This window comes from Drosophila subobscura, chromosome J, assembly GCF_008121235.1.
Source record: "Drosophila subobscura isolate 14011-0131.10 chromosome J, UCBerk_Dsub_1.0, whole genome shotgun sequence".
Classification (NCBI taxonomy): Eukaryota; Metazoa; Arthropoda; class Insecta; order Diptera; family Drosophilidae; genus Drosophila; species Drosophila subobscura.
The window spans coordinates 1,327,318-1,352,412 of NC_048532.1; the positions used below are offsets into that span (position 1 = coordinate 1,327,318).

Below are 25,095 nucleotides of genomic sequence, written 5' to 3' on the forward strand. Positions count from 1 at the left end.
GCGAATAACGGTTGTATGTAACGCACAGAAGGAAACGTTTCCGACCCCATAAAGTATATATATTCTTGATCAGCATCAATAGACGAGTCGATAGAGCCATGTCTGTCTGTCCGTCCGTCCGTCCGTCCGTCCTGATGAGCGCCTAGTACTCAGAGACCATAAAAGCTAGAGCCACCAATTTTGCATCCAGACTTCTGTACGCTCACACTGTTACAAGTGTATTTCAAAAATGAGCCACGCCCCCTTCCGCCCCCGCAAAAGGGCGAAAACCTCCCAAATCTACAATTTTGAAGATAAAAAAAAACGCCACTCCGTAGGGAATGAGCATATCTATCAGATCACCAAATTGGGATACGATTGGATCATTATTATAGCCACAATGAAGAAATTAATTTGCAGAGGCCAAACCCATCCCATCCCGCAGCTTATATTTGTTTTTTACACATTCTCTCATTCTGCCCCTGACACGTCCCTGCCGCTGCCTCTGCCGCGATTCTACCTTGACTCTGCAGTGTGTTGCTCTAGGGGAGGGTGGCGAGCTAAAGGAGCGTGTTGGCGTGAGCAGTGTTGTTGATGTAGATGACAGATGAAGAAAAAATGTAAAATTTGACAAATAACCGCTAAGTTGCAGATGTAGTACTGAGTGCCGGGCATAAAAGTTGTGACGCGTAAGAAGCGTCTCACACGTCCCTTCTCGTTCGTTTTCAGTTCCTGTTTTTTTTATTCCCAGTCAGAAATAAGCGTATCACTTATCGCCAGTTTCTAAATTATGAGCTGCACACTTCTGCTAACAACATCGATTAGATTTCTCCGTTCTTAGCCATAAACTTGGCAATCCGATTAGACTAGCGCTAACGAGCATTCCCTCCCAGAATAAAACTTTAAATTAGACAAAGGCTTCATGTGCTCTCTGCAACTTAAGTTATTTACAGAAAATAAGTGGGAACAAAAGTTTGAGATTTTGTGAGGGTAATCAAATAAATTAGGCCAGTACGTGCAAGTGCAAGTGAGTAATGTTGAGCACATTAAGTGATGATTTTGTTTTTGTTCCCCAAGCATACTGACGGACCGAATGGGCGAATGAGCGAATGGGTAATGAGGGCTAGCTGGTGGGATGCTTGCCGGATGGAGCACTCTCCAAAAACTAGACTGAATGAATCAACTCGCCGCGTTACAATAGCCACTGACGCTGGGCCCAGCATTAAGACAATCATTTTAATTGGAGTGCCACTTGCGCGCACAGTACAAGCTATCCAAAAAAGAAAATTGCAACGAGAATGGACTTCTGTCTGGCTCTCTCTCTTTCTCTCTCTCTCTCTCTCTGTCTGGTTCATTATCTGTCTCTGTTACTCAATGAATGTCGGATATGTCACTAAACGCTTAATAAAATGTGTTTGGCATCTATCGCTTCAGACGTTCGTTTTAGTTTTATTTTTTCTGGTATTTACTATGGAGTTTAGGCGTCTAACATAATCCAACACTGTGATGTCAAGGAAACAAATTTCTGCTGTGTGGCATATTAGTTAAAGAGAATGTGAGTGAAGTGTATACAATTGAAGCATTGGAGTATGAAATGATAAGTACAATTGACTATCAAAACGAGTAGGAACGTGTGAAATACCCGGTACCATATTGTCTGGACGTTGTCTGGACGTTGATATGCAATGACTGCACCATCAAGTGGCCCATGCGACACCAAGCCAAAGCCTGTTACGCGCGGAACCCAGCAGAACGCAGCCCTCCTCTCGCCCAACCGACCGAGGGGCGCTGCCGCATGACGCGCGGCGCGATTAACCGAACCGGTCGCGAGCATGCAGGAAAGATAGATGTTAGGCTAATATTCGAGGAAAATTAGAACTAAACACAACTAAACTAGAGCAACTATAGCTAAGCAAGCAAAATTATCAAAGTCAAAAATTAAATTAACTACGGGAGAGGTAGGCTAGTATAAGAGATTTAAGAAGAGGAAGGGAGTGAGTCGAGGATATAATGTGATAGAGAGAATTATAATCCGAACATAACACTCTAAAGGGCTCGTGCAAGGCATAATTCGATCTACACATTGGAAGGAACAAAGGAATATAGTTTCTAGTGGGTCTAATGGGAATCGTAAAGTTTACGCGGCTCAACAAGTCAGGGCTGTCTACATCCCCCTTGATCAAGTTGTGCATAAAAATTACACCAAGCATTTTTCTACGACTAACTAAGGATGGAAGATTTATTAAAAGAAGTCTACTACGGTAGGATGGCAGTCTCACAGTTGCATCCCAGTTGAGGCCCCGTAGGGCAAATAATAAGAAGTTTTTCTGTACTGATTCAATACGGTCCTGATGTATGTTGTACTGAGGGCACCATACACATGAGCCGTATTCTAAAAATCGGACGAACAAGCGAGATATAGAGAGTCTTCGTTATGTAGGGGTCATCAAATTCCTTTGACCACCTCTTTATAAACCCAAAGCACACCCATGGCTTTATTTACCATGGTAGAAATGTGTTCAGAAAACTTTAACTTGGGGTCTAGTTTAACACCAAGATCATCAACTAATGTAATTCTCTCAAGAGAACTACCGCAGAGGGTGTAAGGTGCCAGTAAGGGGCTGGAGCGATGAAAAGTCATTACTTTGCACTTCGAGGCATTAAGGTGTAACATATTTGCGCAACACCATGACTGAAAGCTATTGAGATCAGATTGCAAGCGAGAGTGAAATGAGATGTCCTTATACTGGACACAGAGCTTAACATCATCCGCATACATAAGTATTCGAGAATTTGTTAAGACAGAAGGCAGGTCATTAATAAAGAGTGTGAAAAGTAAGGGGGCCTAAATGGCTACCCTGTGGTACTCCAGAAGTAACCATGACAGGTAAAGATAAGGAGTTTTTGAAACGGACCTTTTGAGACCTAGAACACAGGTAGCTAGAAATCCATCTCAACAGATTGGGCGGAAACCCTAGAAGGTCGAGCTTTTGTGCAAGAAGAGAGTGGTTTACAGAATCGAATGCCTTACTGAAGTCAGTGTAAATAACATCCGTCTGCAAGTTACCTTGGAATCCTTTAATGACAAAGGAGGTGAACTCTAAAAGATTAGTGGTTGTTGATCGTCGCCGTATAAATCCGTGCTGAGCTGGAGATATAAGTGATTTGCAAAGATGTTGCAAGTGCGGAGTTAAAATTTTCTCGAACATTTTAGGAATAGCGGATAACTTAGATATACCTCTATAGTTTTTGGCGTCAGACTTGCTACCTTTCTTATGGAGAGGAATTATAAAGGATTCCTTCCAGATGGGGAGAAAGCTAGAAGAATGGATGGAAAGATTGAATAATTTAAGCAAAGGTCCGCACAGAGACTCGGCACAGTACCTGAGTACACAGCCGGGAACTCCGTCAGGGCCCGGTGAAAATACCGGCTTAACTAATTTAAGTTCATGAAGTAAGGAGCCTTCATTTAACATAGGGCAGAAAATGCCATTCGACCTTGGTAAACTATATGGATACATAGTGCCTGGGTAGCTTTCCTGGGAATAGGTGGTTTGGAAAAATTGTGCAAAAAGATCGGCGATTGCCTGCTCATTGTTTGCCGACATATTCAAAAATGATAGCATGGATGGATGTGCGGACGTTCTACGCTTACTGTTTACAAAGCTGTAGAACTGTTTAGGGTCCTGTGAAAAACGTATCCTGCATCGAAGTAGGTAGTTCCTATAGCATTGAGCATTAAGAACAGTGAAATTTGACCGAGCTATTAAGTAATTAGAAAGAGAAGAGGGAGAACCAACTTCTTGAGATTTTTTTAAATAGTCTTGATTTTAGGTTCTTTAGACTGGATAACTCTTTGGTGAACCAAGGAGGTTTCGCAGATCTAGTCGGACATGAGAGTGGGACACACGTGTCAAAAATTGTGTCAAGTACATTGTAAAAAATGTTTGTGCCTTCAATGACGTCAGTGCACGAGTACAGAGCGGACCAATCAAAATCCCTAATTAAGTTATTGAGCTTCGTAAACTCGGCTTTACGAAAGCAGCGGACGCGTTCAGATAGCCTACCCGCACGATCCGATACAGTAGGTCCAATATCTACCGACACTTCGAAAGTAGGATGATAGCAGTCTTCAGGAATAGTGAGCGGGAGTGCTCGTGTTAACAACGATAAGGTCGGATCCGAGACAAAGCACAGATCAAATAATCGACCCAAGGAGTTTTTCACATGGTTGACTTGAGACAGGGATAGGTCTAATAAGCCATCAATAAAATCATGTCGTGACATGGGCACAAGGTTATTTGACTCGTTAACCGAAGACCAAACAGTACCTGGCAGGTTGAAATCCCCAAGAACTATTAAATGGTCTTTGTCAGATAGCGAGGAAGATACAGTTTTTAAGGCGGACAAGTGCTGCTCGTATATTAATACATCCGAAGTCGGTGGAATATACGAGCAAGTGACATAAATAGACTGGCCGGGAAGAATCAGTGTAACACAGAGGAATTCCAAGTCTTGTGAAACCTGGACTATGAAAAGTTCCGACGTGAAGTAAGAGTTTACTGCAATCAGAACGCCTCCTCCACGCCGAGACGAACGATCATTCCTATAAATTGTGTACCTATCTGCCAAAACTTCGGAACTAAGAATGTCCGGCTTTAACCAGGTTTCGGTAAACACAATAACATGGGATGAAAATGTGAAACTATCCATAAAAAGTGTGCTCAGCTTACTACGTAAGCCGCGAGAATTTTGATAGGCTACAACGAGGGAAATTAGTTTTTTGACTGCGAGGAGTGGGAAGTGGTGGGCAGAGCAGAGGAGGAATAAGCAGAAGAGGAAAGAGTAGAGGAGGAAGGAGCACTGGCCTCACTACTAGGAAGAGTTATGGGGGGCCTATTTTTCTTCTTAGCCTTAAACTCTTTCACAACCAGGTGCTCTGGCCAAAATTTGGATGAGCAAATGGTCTCGAAATGAGTTGGAGACACGCTAATCTTGAAAGAGGATATCTCCCTGGCATAAGAGAAATTAAACTTCTCCACCTTTAGGCATCGGTTTTTATTTTGCTTTGTATAAAAGCAGTTACATCATTAGATGTGAGGTCAGGGGCAAGCCGAGAGACAAAAACTTGCCGCTTTGGTGTGACTCCCACCAGAGGTTTTGGCACCACAGGTCTGATACCTGTGACGGCAATATCCGGTGGTCCGGGACGTTTATTCTGGTGGGATCGAAATAGATGGGATGGGCTTTGGAACGGACTCGACAGACACGGACGCTACAGTGCTAACTGGCTGCATGTTCTCCGAGATGATCGATTCGGTAGCCGAAACTAGATCACCAGCAGCTGTCGTTGCCATTGGAGTGGCAAACGAAATTAGCTGCTGCACTATCGGAGTGGACGGAGACAGTTGATCAGCAGCGAGCGATCGAGGGACAGGCACTTGCAGATCACGAGGAGTGACTTTTTTGCGCCTAGGAAACTCATTCAGCAGTTTAAAACCGCTGAACTGAGACTCCATGGCTAGAAGCCGATCGTACTGCTTCTTAAAGCCCACGGTCAGCTCCTTAAAGCCCTTTCGCGTCTATTATAGGAACATATGTAGTAGTAGGTATGTATTTATCTTAGTTCTGGTACCATAAAGAATCTGACAGTTCGGCGGCATTCCGAATTCATTATTTATAATAGAACTTGAAGCCAGGATACGGCCCACATTACATATAGAATATTAACTCCAGAATAAAATTGTATTTGTATGTATTTACATAATTACCATCTAATCAAATGAGTTTGTTACGACACAATTTAATTGTCCAGCATAAATACCGCAAATATGTAAATGTTATTAGCTGTGTACTATAATCAATCCGGTAAACTTTCAGCAAAAGGTTAATAGACAATGGCTCGACCACAGCCCGCAAAGCCGCAATTGGAAATGCCTCATTGGACTGCCACAGTTGCAGCAATATAATAACTATAACCATTTCGTTTATACATTAAAAATGTAAAAAAGTAGGTACCTTCGCTCTCTCGATTTCACTCGACACTTTCAGTTAACACTAAAGTACGTTTGTCCTTTAATCAGCCACTAAGCTTGCCGCTCACACGAAGGACGGGAATCTTTTCCATTTTCATCTATGTAGATATGAAAATGGGTCTGTGTTTATGTTTGTGTGTGACGTTAGCATGAAAAGCCATTGAGAAAGAGTGTTCAAGTATTAGAGGGCTAACACGCACACGCACACCCACACCCACACCCACTCCCATACCCATACGCCTCCTGTTGCCACACATGTTTGCAAATTTCTCATTTGACGCACTCGTTGGGCTTTCAATGTTAACTATACTCGTTGGACACACCCCTTCGCCGCACCCGTTCAATGCCACTCATTATGCAGTTCATATGGGATCCATGGAGCATATAAACCATATAAAAGTGAGCATGCATTCAACATATTTTTCACCCTCATCCTTACACACGCGCCACGCCATTCGCTTGTAAGCCATTTTGAGTGGGCCGTTCTGATTTTCTTTTCAGCTCCCTACTTCTCGTTTTCTTTGCGTGTCCAACATTTTATCATTTTATTAGAAATATGAAAATTAATCACTCAGCCTAGACGGGAGCCTGGGGAAGTGCAGAACCGGAACCCAAACCCAAGCCCGGAGCCAGAGTCGGAGCCAGAGTCAGGTTTTGGTCTGTGAAAATGTGTTATTATGTTATTATTATGTGTTAATTAGCTTGTTTCAGGCTTAATGTGACGGTTGGTAACCGTTCAGATACCCTTTTTATAACACTTGCAATATTTTCCTTTAGTTTACTAAAATATTAGAATGGATCGCGTATTCTCTACATCGAATTAAAGTAATAGCTTCAGCTTCGTATACAATTTATGCCACTTTTCCCATAGCACACCCTTTTCTTCAATGTAAATTCGTGTGACGAAAACCAACCGAAAGAAATCAATGTGTCTGTGTCCCTTACCATGCCTTGTTTATTTGCTTTTTAATAGGGCTGTGTTTCAGGCGGCGTGTCTTTTTTATTTCACGCCGGAAACAAGCGACGCATACGCAATTTTTCCGCCTCAAATGAGGCGATGGAAACTATGCCAGTCAAGCAGGGATCAGAAAACCAATGCAGTACTTTTGTCAAATCAGCCGGGGCAACCAGCGCAGACGGAAACGGGGCCAATCTCCGTCAGTCTCAAACGAACTCAATTGGGCATGGCGATAGGCAAGTTCTCGTTTTATTTTCATTTTCATTTGCCAAAGGGGGCCACTTGAATGCGCAATGAAGCTGCCAGAGCCATTCGCTGGAGCTGGAGCCAGTGGTCACCAAAAATAGTAAGTTTAGTAAGTTACTCAAAGAGTAAATACGGTCTATTGTATGTTTGGGCAAAATTGGATGTATGTTACGCACAGAAGGAAACGTTTCCGACCCCATAAAGTATATATATTCTAGATCATCATCAATAACCGAGTCGATATAGCCATGTCTGTCTGTCCGTACGTCTTGAGGTGCGCCTGGTTATCAGAGACTATAAAAGCAAGAGCCACCAAATTTTGCATCCAGATGGCTGGGATGTCACACTGTAACAAGTGTATTTTAAAATTTCGCCCCGCCCCATCCGCTCACACTAAGGGGGAAAATGTGCTGTATCACTATTTTGAAGATAAGATAAATCTAAAAATGCTATTCCGTAGGGAATGACCATATCCATCAGATGACCGAATTGGGATTAAATTGGATCATTATCCCTTCTAGCAGCTTTTCTTGTGATTGTTTTTTGTTGCTCATTCTTTCTCGCTCGCACATGAGGGAGAGCACACTGGGGGAGGATGTTGAGCTAAACGGGCGTGTTGGCGGGAGTAGTGAGGTAGATGTAGAAACAATTTAAAATTCGAAAAAACCTCTAGGGTATACTGACTGAGTACCGGGAATAAAAGTTGTGGCGCGTATGAAGCGTTTCTTTCACAAGATTCCTACTCGTTGAACATTTAAGTCATATCTTTTATTATCGCTGTATACTATTTTGGCAATCCGATGCTCAAAATGCTTAAACCTAAGGAGAACTTCCCAAAGAGTGGCCTGGGAGGGAATGAAAGTGTAACAGCCTCACTCGAGCTCAAGCGCCGCCAGGCGTATCTGCTAAAACCATCCACCCCCCGAAAATTCCTATCCCAGCCAAGATTCTATTGTTAATTAAGCTTACAGAACGAGGACCAGAAAAGGCATAAATCTCTTAAGTTTCCGTCCTGCCCTGTGCCAGTCTGTTGTTGTTTTAGCTGGCGACCGCCTAATTCTTTTTAAATGAATTTGTTGCTAAAATTGGATTGATTTTCCTTCAAAGTGTTGAGCCGATGAACCGGGACTTAGTTTTGGTTTTTGTAACACTGCACACATCCCATATTTGAACATACTCATATGTACATATATGTATTTACATACATACATATGTACATACTTATGAGTGAATTTAGGTAAATATTGTCAAGGAAATTATACGTTAGCTTCAAATAGCTTCGCCCCATTAATTATTTTGTTTTATTGCCGATAAATACATATGTAGATATAAAATATAATTGTAGCCCCATGACTTTGATTCATTTTTCCAAACGATTTTTTTAGACTTTTTTCAATAAAAAACTTTTAAAACCTCGCTTTAATTCAATTATATGTATTTAATTTCAATAGTTTTTGCCAGCTAAACCCAAAACACGAGAGCGCAAACAAATGAATGCAAAAATTAAAATAATAAAACTAGTTTTGATAAGATTTTAATGGAGCTCCACCGGTTCATATATTGTATATGTGTTTGCAGTCGGCTTTTTGTTGATTCGGTTGTCTTTTGTATGATTCCCCTTTTGTTGTTCCCTAGTGGGATTTTTTGATCAAGCGCATATTACACTACCCGACACGATTTTTACTTAAGGAACCAAACCCACTTTTTATAAAACTTTTTTCTTTTTATACCCGGTACTCGAAGAGTAAATAGGGTATATTGTATTTGTGCGGATAACGGTTGTATGTAACGCACAGAAGGAAACGTTTCCGACCCCATAAAGTATATATATTCTTGATCAGCATCAATAGCCGAGTCGATTGAGCCATGTCTGTCTGTCCGTCTGTCCGTCCGTCCGTCTGTCCGTCTGTCCGTCTTGTTTGTCGGCTAGTTCTCAGAGACTATAAGAGCTAGAGCCACCAAATTTTGGCACCAGACTGCTGTATGCTCACACTGAAACCAGTGTATTTCAAAAATGAGCCCCGCCCCCTTCCGCCCCCGCAAAAGGGCGAAAACCTCCCAAATCTATCAGATCACCAAATTGGGATCCGATTGGATCATTATTATAGCCACAATGAAGAAATTAGTTTGCAGTGGCCAAACCCACCCCGTCCCGCAGCATTCACAATCTGCTTCGCGCTGTTTATGGCCTGGCCCCTGACACGTCACTGCCTCTGCCTCTGCCGCTGCCTCTGCCGCTGACTCTGCCGCGACTCTGCAGTGTGTGTTTCTAGGGGAGGGTGTCGAGCTAAAGGAGCGTGTTGGTGTGAGTAGTGTTGTTGATGTAGATGACAGATGAAGAAAAAATGTAAAACTGGACAAATAACCGCTAAAGTGCAGATGTAGTACTTAGTGCCGGGTATAAAAGTTGTGACGCGTAAGAAGCGTCTCACACGTCCCTTCTCGTTTTTTTTTTGAGCCGTTTTCAATTTTATTTATGATCTGTCCTTTGCAGACAATTATTAAATTTCCTCTCTTTTTGGGTACTTGGCAATCTTATTTCAGTTATCTTTTATCGGTTGTTGAGTCCGAAAATCCTAAGCAGGCTGCTGGATATGCTGTTATGTAATTATCTGGTGATAAAGAACTTATCTGAAAAGCTGATTGATGCAGTTAAAAAGTAGACCCAAACACTTTTTATACCCGGTACTCGAAGAGTAAATAGGGTATATTGTATTTGTGCACAAAGTGAATGTATGTAACGCACAGAAGGAAACGTCTCCGACCCCATAAAGTATATATATTCTTGATCAGCATCAATAGCCGAGTCGATTGAGCCATGTCTGTCTGTCCGTCTTGTTTGTCGGCTAGTTCTCAGAGACTATAAGAGCTAAAGCCACCAAATTTTGGCTCCAGACTGCTGTATGCTCACACTGAAACCAGTGTATTTAAAAAATGAGCCACGTTCCTTTCCGTCTCCGAAAAAGGGCGAAAACATCCCAAATCTACAATTTTGAAGATAACAGAAAACTAAAAACGCCATTCCGTAGGGAATGACCATATCTATCAGATCACCAAATTGGATCCGATTGTATCATTATTATAGCCACAATGGAGAAATAATTTTCAGTGGCCAAACCCACCCCGTTCCACAGCTTATATTTGCTTCGCGCAGTGTGTGGCGTCTGCCCCTGCCGTTCCTCCGCCTCTGCCATAGCCTTGGCTAAACCCACCCCGTCCCGCAGCTTATATTTGATTTTTGCACATTCTCTCATTCATACTCTGCTTCGCGCAGTGGCCGCACACTGGCCTCTGCCGCTGGCTCTGCCTCTGCCATGAGTTTGCAGTGTGTTGGTCTAGGGAAGGGGGGCGAGCTAAAGGAGCGTGTTGGTGTGAGAAGTGTTTTAGATGTAGATGACAGATAAAGAAAAAATGTAAAATTTGACAAATAACCGCTAAGTTGCAGATGTAGTACTGAGTGCCGGGCATAAAAGTTGTGACGCGTAAGAAGCGTCTCACACGTCCCTTCTCGTTAGTTTTAGTTTTTTTACCTGGGAAATATTAAACTTTGAAATTTGGACTTTAAAAGCTCGGGAAAAGTCAAAAACGAGAAGGGACGTGTGAGACGCTTCTTACGCGTCACAACTTTTATACCCGGCACTCAGTACTACATCTGCACTTTAGCGGTTATTTGTCAAATTTTACATTTTTCTTCATCTGTCATCTACATCAACAACACTGCTCACGCCAACACGCTCCTTTAGCTCGCCACCATCCCCTATAGGCACACACTGCAGAGTCGCGGCAGAGTCAGCGGCAGAGGCAGCGGCAGAGGCAGAGGCAGTGACGTGTCAGGGGCCAGGCCATAAACAGCGCGAAGCAGAGTGTGAATGCTGCGGGACGGGGTGGGTTTGGCTACTGCAAATTAATTTCTTCATTGTGGCTATAATAATTATCCAATCGGATCCCAATTTGGTGATCTGATAGATATGGTCATTCCCTACGGAATGGCGCTTTTAGTTTTCTGCTATCTTCAAAATTTTAGATTTGGGAGGTTTTCGCCCTTTTGCGGAGGCGGAAGGGGGCGGGGCTCATTTTTGAAATACACTGGTTTCAGTGTGAGCATACAGCAGTCTGGATGCAAAATTTGGTGGCTCTAGCTCTTATAGTCTCTGAGAACTAGCCGACAAACAAGACGGACAGACGGACAGACGGACGGACGGACGGACGGACAGACGGACAGACAGACATGGCTCAATCGACTCGGCTATTGATGCTGATCAAGAATATATATACTTTATGGGGTCGGAGACGTTTCCTTCTGTGCGTTACATACATTCACTTTGTGCACAAAGCCCAGGGTATACTTTTTTCCGACTTTTCCTTTGTTTTTAAAGTCGACATATTGTTTAAAATACGTCACAAAAATTAATATTTTTGAATTTCAAAGCCTAATATTTCCCAGACAGTAAGCTAAAACCACACAGTGTTTGGTTCTCCTTTTTAGCTGCATCAATCCGATTTTCAGATAAATACAGTTCTTTACAACCAGATCTAAGAAACTTAAGTAACATATGTAAAAAAGCAAACCACTACCTCTGAAAAAACCTTAAAAAAAATACCAGACTTTAAAAATTCTTTAAAAAAAAGTGCTGGCATAGAAAAAACCATAATTCATTAAACAATTTTAATGCCCGATATTGTCATTGTCGATTTTGTCGAGTAGTGTTATCTGCCGAATGATGTAGAAACTCTGAATTCCGCACAGTGCGGCTAACGTTTTCTTCTCAAAATGTGGCCATAAATTCAATGCTGAGTTTTTATCAATCAGTTTTTGGAATATTACTCACACGCCAAGCAGTTTGTATCTATGGAACACAGTGCTAAAAATAGTTTGTGAATGTGTGTATAAGTTGGGTGTGCATATAGAGAGCAATTAAAACGGCCTAGATTTCGTGAACAGCTGGTTGAATGCTCGCTCGCTACCGCGTTCACATAAATACTCGAATTTGCATGCTGAAAGCATCACGGAATTCTATTTTTCAATTATTTTGAAAATTGAAGGGCTCCCTTCCTTATTTAACACAGGTATTCCTCAGAAGTAATTTTAACAACTTATAAGTGACCTTATCTCTCCTCCTGATTCGCACTCAGATTGCTTGGTTTCGACCTCTCTTTTTTCTTTTCTTGTCCAGCCAAAAATTCTTTGAACGATGAGAAATGTATTTCTTTCTAATTTTTTTGTAATATTTGTAAATATTAAAAATTTTGCCGTAACGTTATGGATGAATTAACATGCACCATTTCATAAAAGAATTTCATGGAAAATAAGTTGCGTGTCAACTGACATACATTCTTGTTATATTTTTGTAATTAGCTTTTGAATAATAGAAAATTTCTGTATTTGAAAATACATGAAAACATAATTGGTTATTATTCACTTTTATTTTCATATCATTTAGTCAATTATAGGTCTCGATTTTCAGATTTATTTAGTGATTTATTTATAAAGTCTTTAAAGCCTAAAGGCATACCGTTTTCCAGAAAATATAGTATTCAGAGTAATTTTTCAATATAAATATATTTTGTATTTTTTTTGAATAGCTTTTCTTTAGGCTCTCACTATGGTATTATTTTGTGGAATTGTTTTATTCCGTTGATCACTTCTTAAAGGCTCGTTGTGACTCTGGCTAGCAGAACCGCAGAGCTTTTCCAATTAGTTTAATGCCTCATTTTGTGATTTCGGCAGGAAGCCAAGGAAATGCTCTTTTATGTACATATGTAAATATGTATGTATGTATACTATGTACATACATATGTGTTTGCTTTGTGCTAAATAAGTATATATGTACATACATATGTACTACGTTTTCTTTAGACAGGCACAACCCAAGTTTCTGACCACTTCATAACACTCGGCAGCAAATGTCTTCGCTTGCATTCGTACTTTTTTGCTTTTTCTGTCGCTGATGTTGTTTCTATATAAACAAGAAATGCGGCTACAACAAAATATATTACTGCTTGATGTTGTTGATGCTGTTTCGTTTTTGGCTCTTTAGTTGGCTTTACTCTTCCTATTTTTGTTCTGTAGACACAACGGCGGCGAGCACGTCTTCCGGTTGAGAACGGAATCGGAATTATAACTAGGCGAAACTTGATTACGGTGGATGTCGGAGAGTCGAAATGGGGATTGCAGAACTTGTTAGTTTGAATGGAAACGAGAGAAAACACAGGCACAAATATGGGAACTGAATCAGACACCCAGAGAGATAGATAGATAGCTCGATGATTGTATGGCGGCAATTGCAGAGGAATGCCTCTCAAAATTCCAATAGATCGAGTCGATGCAATTACTATCCGTCCCGTATCTGAGGCTGGTTGAGACAAGCGAGGGCGAACTTACAGATACTCCCACACTCACACGGAGGCACAAACTACACGAAACTGACTTCCGCGGAGGAGATTTTCTCGAAGCGAATCCAAGTCCGAACCGAAACCGAACCGAAACGTTCGACAGTCAAGCGGCAACTGAATATTTAGCCCCAGCTGGAGAACGGCAGAGCATTTAGCCAGAGCTGGCGGAGCCGAACGGAATCGGCTCAGAGCGAAACCTGACGTTAGTGGAAAGCCGGCGAAAGAGCATAGCAAAACAGAACAGCTAACGACCAGAGATAGTGAGAGAGAGGCAGAGAGAGCGAAAGAGAGGGAGAGAGAGAGTGAGAGAGTGAGAGCTGGTGGACTGGGCGTGCAACAGGTTGCTTTTCTGGTAATTTTTCGTCGTTAAGAGTGCGCGACCATACTCCTCTTAGGGTCACACTCTGCGTATGGGCGATGTGCAGATATACAATGTATGTATGTACGTATAAGTGTCAGTGTGCTGGAGTGTGTGTATGCGAGTGGGAAAATCAACGACAAATCGTTCGGATAGTCCACACAACTCGGAGTACGAAATGGGCTTGTCTTAGCCCCCAGCTCCCAGCTCTTGGTCGTCTCGTCCAGTTGTTACAATACTTTTATGATGGAGATACCAGCGCAGAGCTGTACATATAGTTACGTTATGTGTAGTTTGATGTCCCGGCTGTTTAATAATCTAAATGGGTATTAAGTGTATTTGTCTAAGGACTTGTTTGTGATACAAATCTGGAAATCAAGACATTTGGGCAGAAATTAAGGATAATTTTAGAATAATATTTTCTACTTCTACTTAATATTAGTTTCTGGTAGGACAGCTTTGGACGAGCTCAAGTCCAGGTTTTAATTCAAATAAAAACGAAATAAATAACACAAATTTGAATTCACTGTATTCATAGAATTGTCAGCAAATCAGGTTGGAATTTCCCCTGTCACTGTAGCGTTTCTAAATGTCTTTCAGTCCTGAAATTCAGCAGAAGACTCTGCAGTAGACTGAGGGTCCGAGTCTGAATCGGGAACTCTCTCCGGAACTGGATCATTGTCCAATGTGATGATCGCGCCATCGTATGATTCAATGGTTTTTGAGTCAGGGACCGTGTGCAGACAGTGGGTGACCGATTCGAACACTGAGTTTGATAGTAAAGCAGCCACATTATCTGCTAATACATTGTATATATCGCGGACTACATATTTCACATCGGCTGGCTCTGGCTGACTGATTGAGGCCAATGCATTGTGAACAGTAACCTTTATCTCCTGTAGCTGGTGGTTCATGTTTTCGATTCGTCGGAGACTCTCGCGGGAAGTCTGCAGGGCAATTCTGATGCGGTCGCATAGTGCCTGATGTTCAATCCGCATGTTGGCGGCATTCTCCCGAAGACATTCCAGTATCATGCAGCGGTAGCTGGTATTCATAGACATCATGTGTACTTGCGTATATAATATTTTCATATACATGTACGAGAATATTTTAGTCCGTACGAGCTGGGGCTAGTACTGATGGAGACAGGGTGAAACTGTAGCCTGCTGTGTTTGTTCCTCAATTATTTGATTGTCATCAATTACAATAATTAACTGAGTAAGCCGATTATGCATTAAACATTATGACAGTTTCGCACGGGCACCCACCTCCACTTCTCCTTTCCGTGTCGTCATGGTCGTCATTAGCCTATGCTACTCAAGAGGCCGAGGGACCGTACCCCACAGGAAGGACATTTTTATGACAGAACAGTTGCTTTCGGCTTCTGCTTGGTGGTGCATTTATAATTAAACGTTCTGTGGGCACCAGCGTGTCCTTTAGTATGGGTTAAGAGTTTAAGCAAAATGACGACCAACCATCGGGATTACCGAGCCACATTCCCACATTCCCTTAATCTCTCCATCTGAATTATTTTTTTCAATGTGCTTTTCAATGGGGGAAAAAAGCCTTGTTAATTGGTCAGAGCTCTTGAAGCACACCGCCGACACTCCCACTACACTCAAATCGAGGAGGAACGTTATGGGACGCTGGAACGCGTTACAAATTGTATACCCGGTACTCAGTCAGTATATTTATGTGTACATATTTTTGCATGTAACCTTAACGTGATACATATGCATGTATGCATGCACATACATAATGTAATCTTATGATTTTTTCGAATTTTTAAATTTTTCTACATCTGTCATCTACATAATCAATAACATCCCTTCTCTCACCAACACGCCCTTTCAGCTCGCCCCTCCCCCTGAGCCAAACACTTCACGAGGCAGAGTGTGCGACCAAAAATAAACAAAGCTGCTGGAAGGGGTGGGGGGTAGGCACTGGACATTAATTTCGTTTTTCAGGGATCTATCGTCCCTGGCCATTCTCTACGGAACTGCGTTTTTAGCTTGGTCCTATCTTTAAAATTGTGGATGTAGCTGATTTTCACCCCTTCTCGATGCAAAATTTGGTGGCTCTGGTTCTTATACAAACAAAACGGACGGGCAGACGGACATAGACTCGAAACGTGTTACATATGTACATCCATCACCACAAATAAAGTATTCTCTGTGTTAAGGAATAGTACCGGGTATAACAAAAATAAATATGAACATGCTTTTGTCATCATTAATTTGGCTGCCATTTTGTTGTGCTTTCCATATATTACTCCCTCCTTGCAACGCATTCGTTCAGCAGCCATAAACTAAATGGTACATTTTATAAATTTTCCATTCCATCATTCTTCGTTTACGGCGCTTCTAAGCCGACTTTGCAAATTTAAGTCAAGAGGCATTAAGTCGAATCCCGAAACTAAAATGCTACTCGATGGCACAATTGTCATGGCTTTATCGGCTTATTCCTATGCATGAGTGCAGACACACACACACACATACCCATGAGCTGTTATCGTAAAGTAAAAAAGTTTGGGAGTTTTCCACAGTTTTCTCTCCTTTTTCTAGGTTGTGTCGAACATATGTATGTACATGCATATAACAGATAAACCATATTTTTTGGAAATATATGTTTTTAGTTTGATAGTAATAAACTTTAACCGACATAAAGCTAAAATGTCTAAGATATTTTCGACTGGTTGGCATGAAATTAGTATGTATATATGTACATATGTATGTATGTCTGGACGATGATATGCAATGACTGCACCATCAAGTGGCCCATGCGACACCAAGCCAAAGCATGTTACGCGCGGAACCCAGCAGAACGCAGCCCTCCTCCCGCCCAACCGACCGAGGGGCGCTGCCGCATGACGCGCAGCGCGATTAACCGAACCGGTCGCGAGCATGCAGGAAAGATAGATGTTAGGCTAATATTCTAGGAAAATTAGAGCTGAATACAACTAAACTAGAGCAACTATAGCTAAGCAAGCAAAGATTACCAAAATCAGAAACAAGACAAAACTAAAATGAAACTAACTACGGGAGAGGTAGGCTAGTATAAGAGACTTAAGAAGAGGAAGGGAGTTAGTTGAGGATATAATGTGGTAGAGGAAATTATAATCCGAAAAACCCTAAAGGGTTCGTGTGAGGCATAATTCGATCTACATAGTGGAAGGAACAAAGGAATAAAGTTTCTAGTGGGTCAAATGGGAATCGTAAAGTTTTTGCGGCTCAGCAAGTAAGGGCTGTCTACATCCCCCCGATCAAGTTGTGCATAAAAATTACACCATGCATTTTTCTAAGATTAACTAAGGATGCAAGGTTTATTAGAAGGAGTCTACTACGGTAGGATGGCAGTCTCACAGTTGCATCCCAGTTGAGGCCCCGTAGGGCAAATAATAAGAAGTTTTTCTGTACTGATTCAATACGGTCCTGATGTATGTTGTACTGAGGGCACCATACACATGAGCCGTATTCTAAAATCGGACGAACAAGCGAGATATAGAAAGACTTCGTTATATAGGGGTCATCAAATTCCTTTGACCACCTCTTTATAAACCCAAGCACACCCAAGGCTTTATTCACCATGGTAGAAATGTGTTCAGAAAACTTTAACTTGGGGTCTAGTTTAACACCTAGATCATCAACCAATGTAATTCTTTCAAGAGAACTACCGCAGAGGGTGTAAGGAGCCAGGAAGGGGCTGGAGCGATAAGAAGTCATAAATCCGTGCTGAGCTGGAGATATAAGTGATTTGCAAAGATGTTGCAAGTGCGGAGTTAAAATTTTCTCGAACATTTTAGGATTAGCGGATAACTTAGATATACCTCTAGAGTTTTTAGCGTCAGACTTGCTACCTTTCTTATGGAGAGGAATTATAAAGGATTCCTTCCAGATGGGGGGAAAGCTAGAAGAATGGATGGATAGATTGAATAATTTAAGCACAGGTCCGCACAGAGACTCGGAACTGTACCTGAGTACACAGCCGGGAACTCCGTCAGTGCCCGGTGAAAATAGAGTCTTAACTAATTGGAGTTAATGAAGTAAGGAGCTTTCATTTAACAAAGGGCAGAAAATGCCATTCGACCTTGGAAAACTATATGGATACACATGACCTGGGTAGCTTTCCTGGGAATAGGTTGCTTGAAAAAATGTTGCAAAAAGATCGGCGATTGCCTGATCATTGTTTGCCGACATATTCAAAAATGATAGCGAGGATGGATGTGCGGACGTTCTACGCTTACTGTTTACAAAGCTGTAGAACTGTTTGAGGTCCTGTGAAAAACGTATCCTGCATCGAAGGAGGTAGTTCCTATAGCATTGAGCATTAAGAACAGTGAAATTTGACCGAGCTATTAAGTAATTAGAAAGAGAATAGGAAGAACCAATTTCTTGAGATTTCTTAGTCTTGATTTTAGGTTTTTTAGATTGGTTAACTCTTTGGTGAACCAAGGAGGCTTCGCAGATCTAGTCGAACATGAGAGTGGGACACACGAGTCAAAAATTGTGTCAAGTACATTGAACAAAATGGTTGTGCCTTCAATAACGTCAGTGCACGAGTACAGAGCGGACCAATCAAATCCCAAATTGAGTTATTGAGCTTTGTAAACTTTACGGCTTTACGAAAGCAACGGACGCGTTCAGAAAGCCAACATTCACGATCCGATACAGTAGGTCCAATATCTACCGACACTTCGAAAGTAGGATGATAGCAGTCTTCAGGTATAGAAGGCGGAAGTGCTCGTGTTAACAACGCTACGGTCGGATCCGAGACAAAGCACAGATCAAGCAATCGACCCAAGGAGTTTTTTACATGGTTGACTTGAGACAGGGACAGGTCTAATAAGCCATCAATAAAATCATGTCGTGACATGGGCACAAGGTTATTAGACTCGTTAACCGAAGACCAAACAGTACCTGGCAGTTTGAAATCCCCAAGAACTATTAAATGGTTTTTATCAGATAGCGAGGAGAAACAGTTTTTGCTCGTATATTAATACATCCGAAGTAGGTGGAATATACGAGCAAGTGACATAAATAGACTACCCGGGAAGAATCAGTCTGACACAGAGGAATTCCAGGTCTTGTGAAACCTGGACTATGAAAAGTTCCGACGTGAAGTAAGAGTCTACTGCAATCAGAACCCCTCCTCCACGTCGAGACGAACGATCGTTCCTATAAATTGTGTACCGATCTGCCAAAACTTCGGAACTAATAATATCCGGCTTTAACCAGGTTTCGGTAAACACAATAACATGGGATGAAAATGTAAAACTGTCCATAAAAAGAGTGCTCAGCTTACTAAGTAAGCCGCGAGCATTTTGATAGGCTACAAAGAGGGAAATTAGTTTTTTGATTGCGAGGAATTGCAGTGGGATGAGGTGGATGGAGCAGAGGAGGAAGGAGCACTGGTCTCACTACTAGGAAGATTTATGGGGGGCCTATTTTTCTTCTTAGCCTTAAACTCTTTCACCACCAGGTGCTCTGGCCAAAATTTGGAAGAGCAAATGGTCTCGAATTGAGTTGGAGATACGCTAATCTTGAAAGAAGCTATCTCCCTGGCATGAGAGAAATTAAACTTCTCCACCTTTAAGCCATCGGCTTTTATTTTGCTTCGTATAAAAGCAGTTACATCATTAGATGTGAGGTCAGGGGCAAGCCGAGAGACAAAAACTTGCCGCTTTGGTGGGACTCCCACCAGAGGTTTTGGCACCACAGATCTGGTACCTGTGACGGCAGTGGTCCGGTGGTCCGAGACGTTTATTAACTGGTGGGATCGAAATAGATGGGATATGATGTGGCTTTGGAACGGACTCGACAGACACGTACGCTACAGTACTAACTGGCTGCATGTTCTCCGAGATGATCGATTCGGTAGCCGAAACTTGATCACCAGCAGCTGTCGTTGCCATTGGAGTGGCAAACGAAATTAGCTGCTGCACTATCGGAGTGGACGGAGACAGTTGATCAGCAGCGAGCGATCGAGGGACAGGCACTTGCAGATTACGAGGAGTGACTTTTTTGCGCCTAGGAGACTCATTCAGCAGTTTAAAACCGCTGAATTGAGACTCCATGGCTAGAAGCCGGCTTCTTATAGCCCACGGTCAGCTCCTTAAAACCCTTTCGCGTCTGCCTCATAAACGTGACCATGTCATTCTCGACAGATAGACATGCCTCGCAACTGTAATGCAGACCATTACGCTTTGAAATTGCGTCACCCACAAGGCCTGAAAACCCAATACATTTTGCGTGCTCTACGTTATCGCAGGGCCAGCATGGGATGTTCGGCTGGACGTGGCTGCTTCTTGCAAGTCTTAGCGGAACACACAACCACGTATTCCATTATTTTTATTATTTATATTAAATATATAAATAAAAAAAAAATAAAAATTATTTTCTCAAAACAAAAAGCAGTGGGACCAGTGCGCCGACAAGAGGGATCGAGAAACAGTTAAGCGGAGAGAGGACAGAAGAACAAGTGCAGCGACAGCTAAGCAGAGACCGTGCGCTGCTGCACAGAAACTTTAGAGAGCGAGAGAGGAAGAACAGTTAACTCGAGCGAGAACTACGCAACTACAAGAGAGAGCGGCTAATAGTGAGAGCGTACTTACAAAAAGAAAAAGCACAAACACGCGACTAAACGATGCACAAAATAAAGAGATTAACTTTATATTTTTACACAAATAACAGGCATGCACTCGCGTATCAGGACAGGTTAAAGTTATAAGGCATTCAGTATGCAAATTTAGAAATTAATTTTGAAATGAACACCGGTCGTTTATCCAAAGTATTATCCATTATTATATTATCCAAAAACACGTCTGGTCACTACAAAAGAGAACTAACGATTAGGACAGAACATTTTTAGGTTTGAGTAGACAGGGTTTGTATTATGCTCATCAATTCAAACTGTAAATATGGTGGAAAAGTCCACATACTGTTGCAAAATTTTCTACTCTTACTGTCATCTAATATTTGTTCTTTCCATTAATTGTTTTTGGTTGGCAGAAAATGTAAATGACCTACACCTTTTAACATCTTCAAGCTTTTAATTGACAAATGTCGTCCATTCGGTGTAAATACCCTGTACACGTTTTCTCTTTAAGCAAAACGTAAAGCGTAATTTAAACCAGGCTAAAATTGGCTCTAAACATGCTGAATGCTAGAACAAAACCATTCTCTCTTCCAACCACCCTGGCAGCCCAGTTTGAAATTGATGTGCGGCTAAAGGGTGATTTATTGCGATCAATGAAGGAACGGAAAGGAAAGGATATTCTCCCTCTCTCTGTCTGTCTGGTTTTGTATTTGCTTAACAAGTTTCGGGTAGGTTTTCGTTATGATTTATTTAATTTTTGTATTCAACCAAGATAGCTTTTTTCAGCATATCAATATGAGTCCTGCCAACAATTTTAAGAAGTTAAACGATTACATAATTGCATCAGACAGGCCTGTAGCGAGCTTTAATTGAACCCTTTGAAATCCCTTTTATTTTAATGTCCTGAAGGACATTACCAAGCAATTCCAAAAAAGTTTTCCACAAAAATGATTAATTAAGCTCCAAACATCATAAAAAAAATATATATTACAAAGCTTTTAAAAGATTTTGCCTAAAATTCATCATTGAGTCTATTCGGTGATCGTTTAAACTGGCCTTATTTTTAGGTACTTACACAAAATAATTCATAACGAGAAGGGACGTGTGAGACGCTTCTTACGCGTCACAACTTTTATACCCGGCACTCAGTACTACATCTGCACTTTAGCGGTTATTTGTCAAATTTTACATTTTTTCTTCATCTGTCATCTACATCAACAACACTACTCACGCCAACACGCTCCTTTAGCTCGCCACCCTCCCCTAGAAACACACACTGCAGAGTCGCGGCAGAGGCAGCGGCAGAGGCAGCGGCAGAGGCAGAGGCAGTGACGTGTCAGGGGCCAGGCCATAAACAGCGCGAAGCAGAGTGTAAATGCTGCGGGACGGGGTGGGTTTGGCCACTGAAAATTAATTTCTCCATTGTGGCTATAATAATGATCCAATCGGATCCCAATTTGGTGATCTGATAGATATGGTCATTCCCTACGGAATGGCGCTTTTAGTTTTCTGTTATCTTTAAAATTGTAGATTTGGGAGGTTTTCGCACTTTTGCGGGGGCGGAAGGGGGCGGGGCTCATTTTTTAAATACACTGGTTTCAGTGTGAGCATACAGCAGTCTGGATGCAAAATTTGGTGGCTCTAGCTCTTATAGTCTCTGAGAACTAGCCGACAAACAAGACGGACAGACGGACAGACGGACGGACGGACAGACGGACAGACAGACATGGCTCAATCGACTCGGCTATTGATGCTGATCAAGAATATATATACTTTATGGGGTCGGAAACGTTTCCTTCTGTGCGTTACATACAACCGTTATCCGCACAAATACAATATACCCTATTTACTCTTCGAGTACCGGGTATAAAAAAAGCTAAAAGGGCGCGATGGGGTGAGAAGTGATGTAGATGTAGATAACATACATATGTAGAAAAAATTTAAAATTTGAAAAACCACCAAGGTACAGATGTCCTCCTGAATACCGGGTATAAAAGTTGTGACGCGTAAGAAGCGTCTCACACGTCCCTTCCCGTTTTTTTCGAATTTTAAATTGTACATTATACATTTTTTCTACACATGTCATCTACATCTACAATTACGCCACTTCTCGCGACAACCTGATCTTTTAGCTCGCCCCCCCTAGACCAGAGCCGCACACCGCCCAAAGCAGAGTGAAAGAGAATGTGCAAAAATAACGAGAAGGGACGTGTGATACGCTTCTTACGCGTCACAACTTTTATACCAGGCACTCAGTACTACATCTGTACATTAGCGGTTATTTGTCAAATTTTAAATTTTTTCTTCATCTGTCATCTACATCTAAAACACTTCTCACACCAACACGCTCCTTTAGCTCGCCCCCCTTCCCTAGACCCACACACTGCAGACTCATGGCAGAGGCAGAGCCAGCGGCAGAGGCAGAGCCAGCGGCAGAGGCCAGTGTGCGGCCACTGCGCGAAGCAGAGTGTGAATGAGAGAATGTGCAAAAAACAAATATAAGCTGCGGGACGGGGTGGGCTTAGCCAAGGCTATGGCAGAGGCGGAGGAACGGCAGGGGCAGACGCCACACACTGCGCGAAGCAAATATAAGCTGCGGAACGGGGTGGGTTTGGCCACTGCTAATTAATTTCTTCATTGTGGCTATAATAAAGCTCCAATAATGCCCCAATTTGGTGATCTGATAGATATGGTCATTCCCTACGGAATGGCGTTTTCTGCTATCTTCAAAATTGTAGATTTGGGAGGTTTTCGCCCTTTTTCGGAGGCGGAAAGGGTCGAGGCTCATTTTTGAAATACACTTGTAACAGTGTGAGCATACAGAAGTCTGGATGCAAAATTTGGTGGCTCTAGCTCTTATAGTCTCTGAGAACTAGCCGACAAACAAGACGGACAGACGGACGGACGGACAGACAGACAAGGCTCAATCGACTCGGCTATTGATGCTGATCAAGAATATATATACTTTATGGGGTCGGAGACGTTTCCTTCTGTGCGTTACATTCTTCGAGTACCGGGTATAAAAATAAACTGCTGGGCGGGGTGGGTTATGCCACTGCAAATTAATATCTTCACACTGGCCATAAAAACGATCCAATCTGCACCCAATTCAGTTATCTGATATACATATGTATATTGTCATTCCCGACGGAATGGCTCTAGCTTTTATAGTCTCTGAGAACCAAGTGCCCAACAACGACAGACAGACTTCGCTAATTCGACTCGGCTATTGATGCTGATCAAGAATATTCATACTTTATGGGGTCGGAAATGTTTCCTTCTGAGCGTTACATACATCAACTTTGTGCGCAATTACAATATACCCTATTTACTCTTCGAGTACCGGGTATGAAAATAAGGTACAGAAAGTTGTGTCTCACTAACGTTCCTACTCTTTTTATACCCGGTACTCGAAGAGTAAATAGGGTATATTGTACTTGTGCGAATAACGGTTGTATGTAACGCACAGAAGGAAACGTTTCCGACCCCATAAAGTATATATATTCTTGATCAGCATCAATAGCCGAGTCTATGTCTGTCTGTCTGTCTGTCCGTCTGTCCGTCCGTCTTGTTGAGCGCCTGGATCTCAGAGACTATAAAAGCTAGAGCCACCAAATTTTGCATCCACACTTCTGTATGCTCACACTGTTACAAGTGTATTTCAAAAATGAGCCACGCCCCCTTCCGCATCCGCAAAAGAGCGAAAACCTCCCAAATCTACAATTTTGAAGATAGCAGAAAACGCCATTCCGTAGGGAATGACCATATCTATCAGATCACCAAATTGGGATACGATTGGATCATTATTATAGCCACAATGAAGAAAATAATGTGCAGTGGCCAAACCCACCCCGTCCCGCAGCATTCACACTCTGCTTCGCGCTGTTTATGGCCTCTCCCCCTGACACGTCTCTGCCTCTGCCTCTGCCTCTGCCGCGACTCTGCAGTGTGTGTCTATAGGGGAGGGTGGCGAGCTAAAGGAGCGTGTTGGCGTGAGCAGTGTTGTTGATGTAGATGACAGATGAAGAAAAAATGTAAAATTTGACAAATAACCGCTAAAGTGCAGATGTAGTACTGAGTGCCGGGTAGTTGTGACGCGTAAGAAGCGTCTCACACGTCCCTTCTCGTTTTATGAACATTTTACGCTCGAGTGAGTATTTTCAATTAATTTTTCGGGACCAGAGTAGATTGTGGACGATTGAAGACGTGGAAAAACGTTTTCCTTAAAGCTGCTTGGAGGAATAAACCTTGGCTGGTATTCCGGAATTTTCCTTGAACTTTAATCATTATCTCGACAACGAGTATTAACTGCTCTTCTACAGGCATGCCAATATTCGCTAGTAGGAACTCGACACAATTAAGCCAACTACTTGCAAAAGTTTCCCTTGGCTTTCCCAAGGCATAGCACCTACCATTTGCATCTGTCTCTGCTGTCTCCCGGAAACTTCCTTCTGGTTGTCGCAGGCATATCCGTGCCCATTTCAGTGTCACTTCGCAGCCATCGCAGGTCAAGCACGAAAAGTTCGATTGGT

At 42.2% G+C, this 25,095-nt stretch overlaps 2 protein-coding genes across 3 annotated transcripts in view; both read right to left on the bottom strand.

Moving 5' to 3' along the window:
* LOC117895080 (venom dipeptidyl peptidase 4) overlaps nt 1-13,730 on the bottom strand; it is a 46,515-nt gene extending 32,785 nt beyond the window's left edge. The window contains exon 1 of one of the 2 annotated variants that reach the window (XM_034802470.1): nt 13,601-13,730. The gene's annotated coding sequence lies outside the window, so the exon portion shown is untranslated. The remainder of the gene's footprint in view (nt 1-13,600) is intronic. The other variant, XM_034802471.1, reaches the window with a different exon arrangement.
* An 820-nt stretch (nt 13,731-14,550) lies between these two features.
* LOC117895086 lies at nt 14,551-15,095 on the bottom strand. The gene has a single exon (XM_034802483.1). The coding sequence runs from the start codon at nt 15,064-15,066 to the stop codon at nt 14,566-14,568; it is 501 nt and encodes a 166-aa protein (XP_034658374.1). The 5' UTR covers nt 15,067-15,095; the 3' UTR covers nt 14,551-14,565.
* Nucleotides 15,096-25,095: the final 10,000 nt, after the last annotated feature.

Coding starts and splice junctions, on each gene's coding strand:
- LOC117895086 (XM_034802483.1), bottom strand. CDS start 15,066: ATGTATATGAAAATATTATATACGCAAGTACACATGATGTCTATGAAT.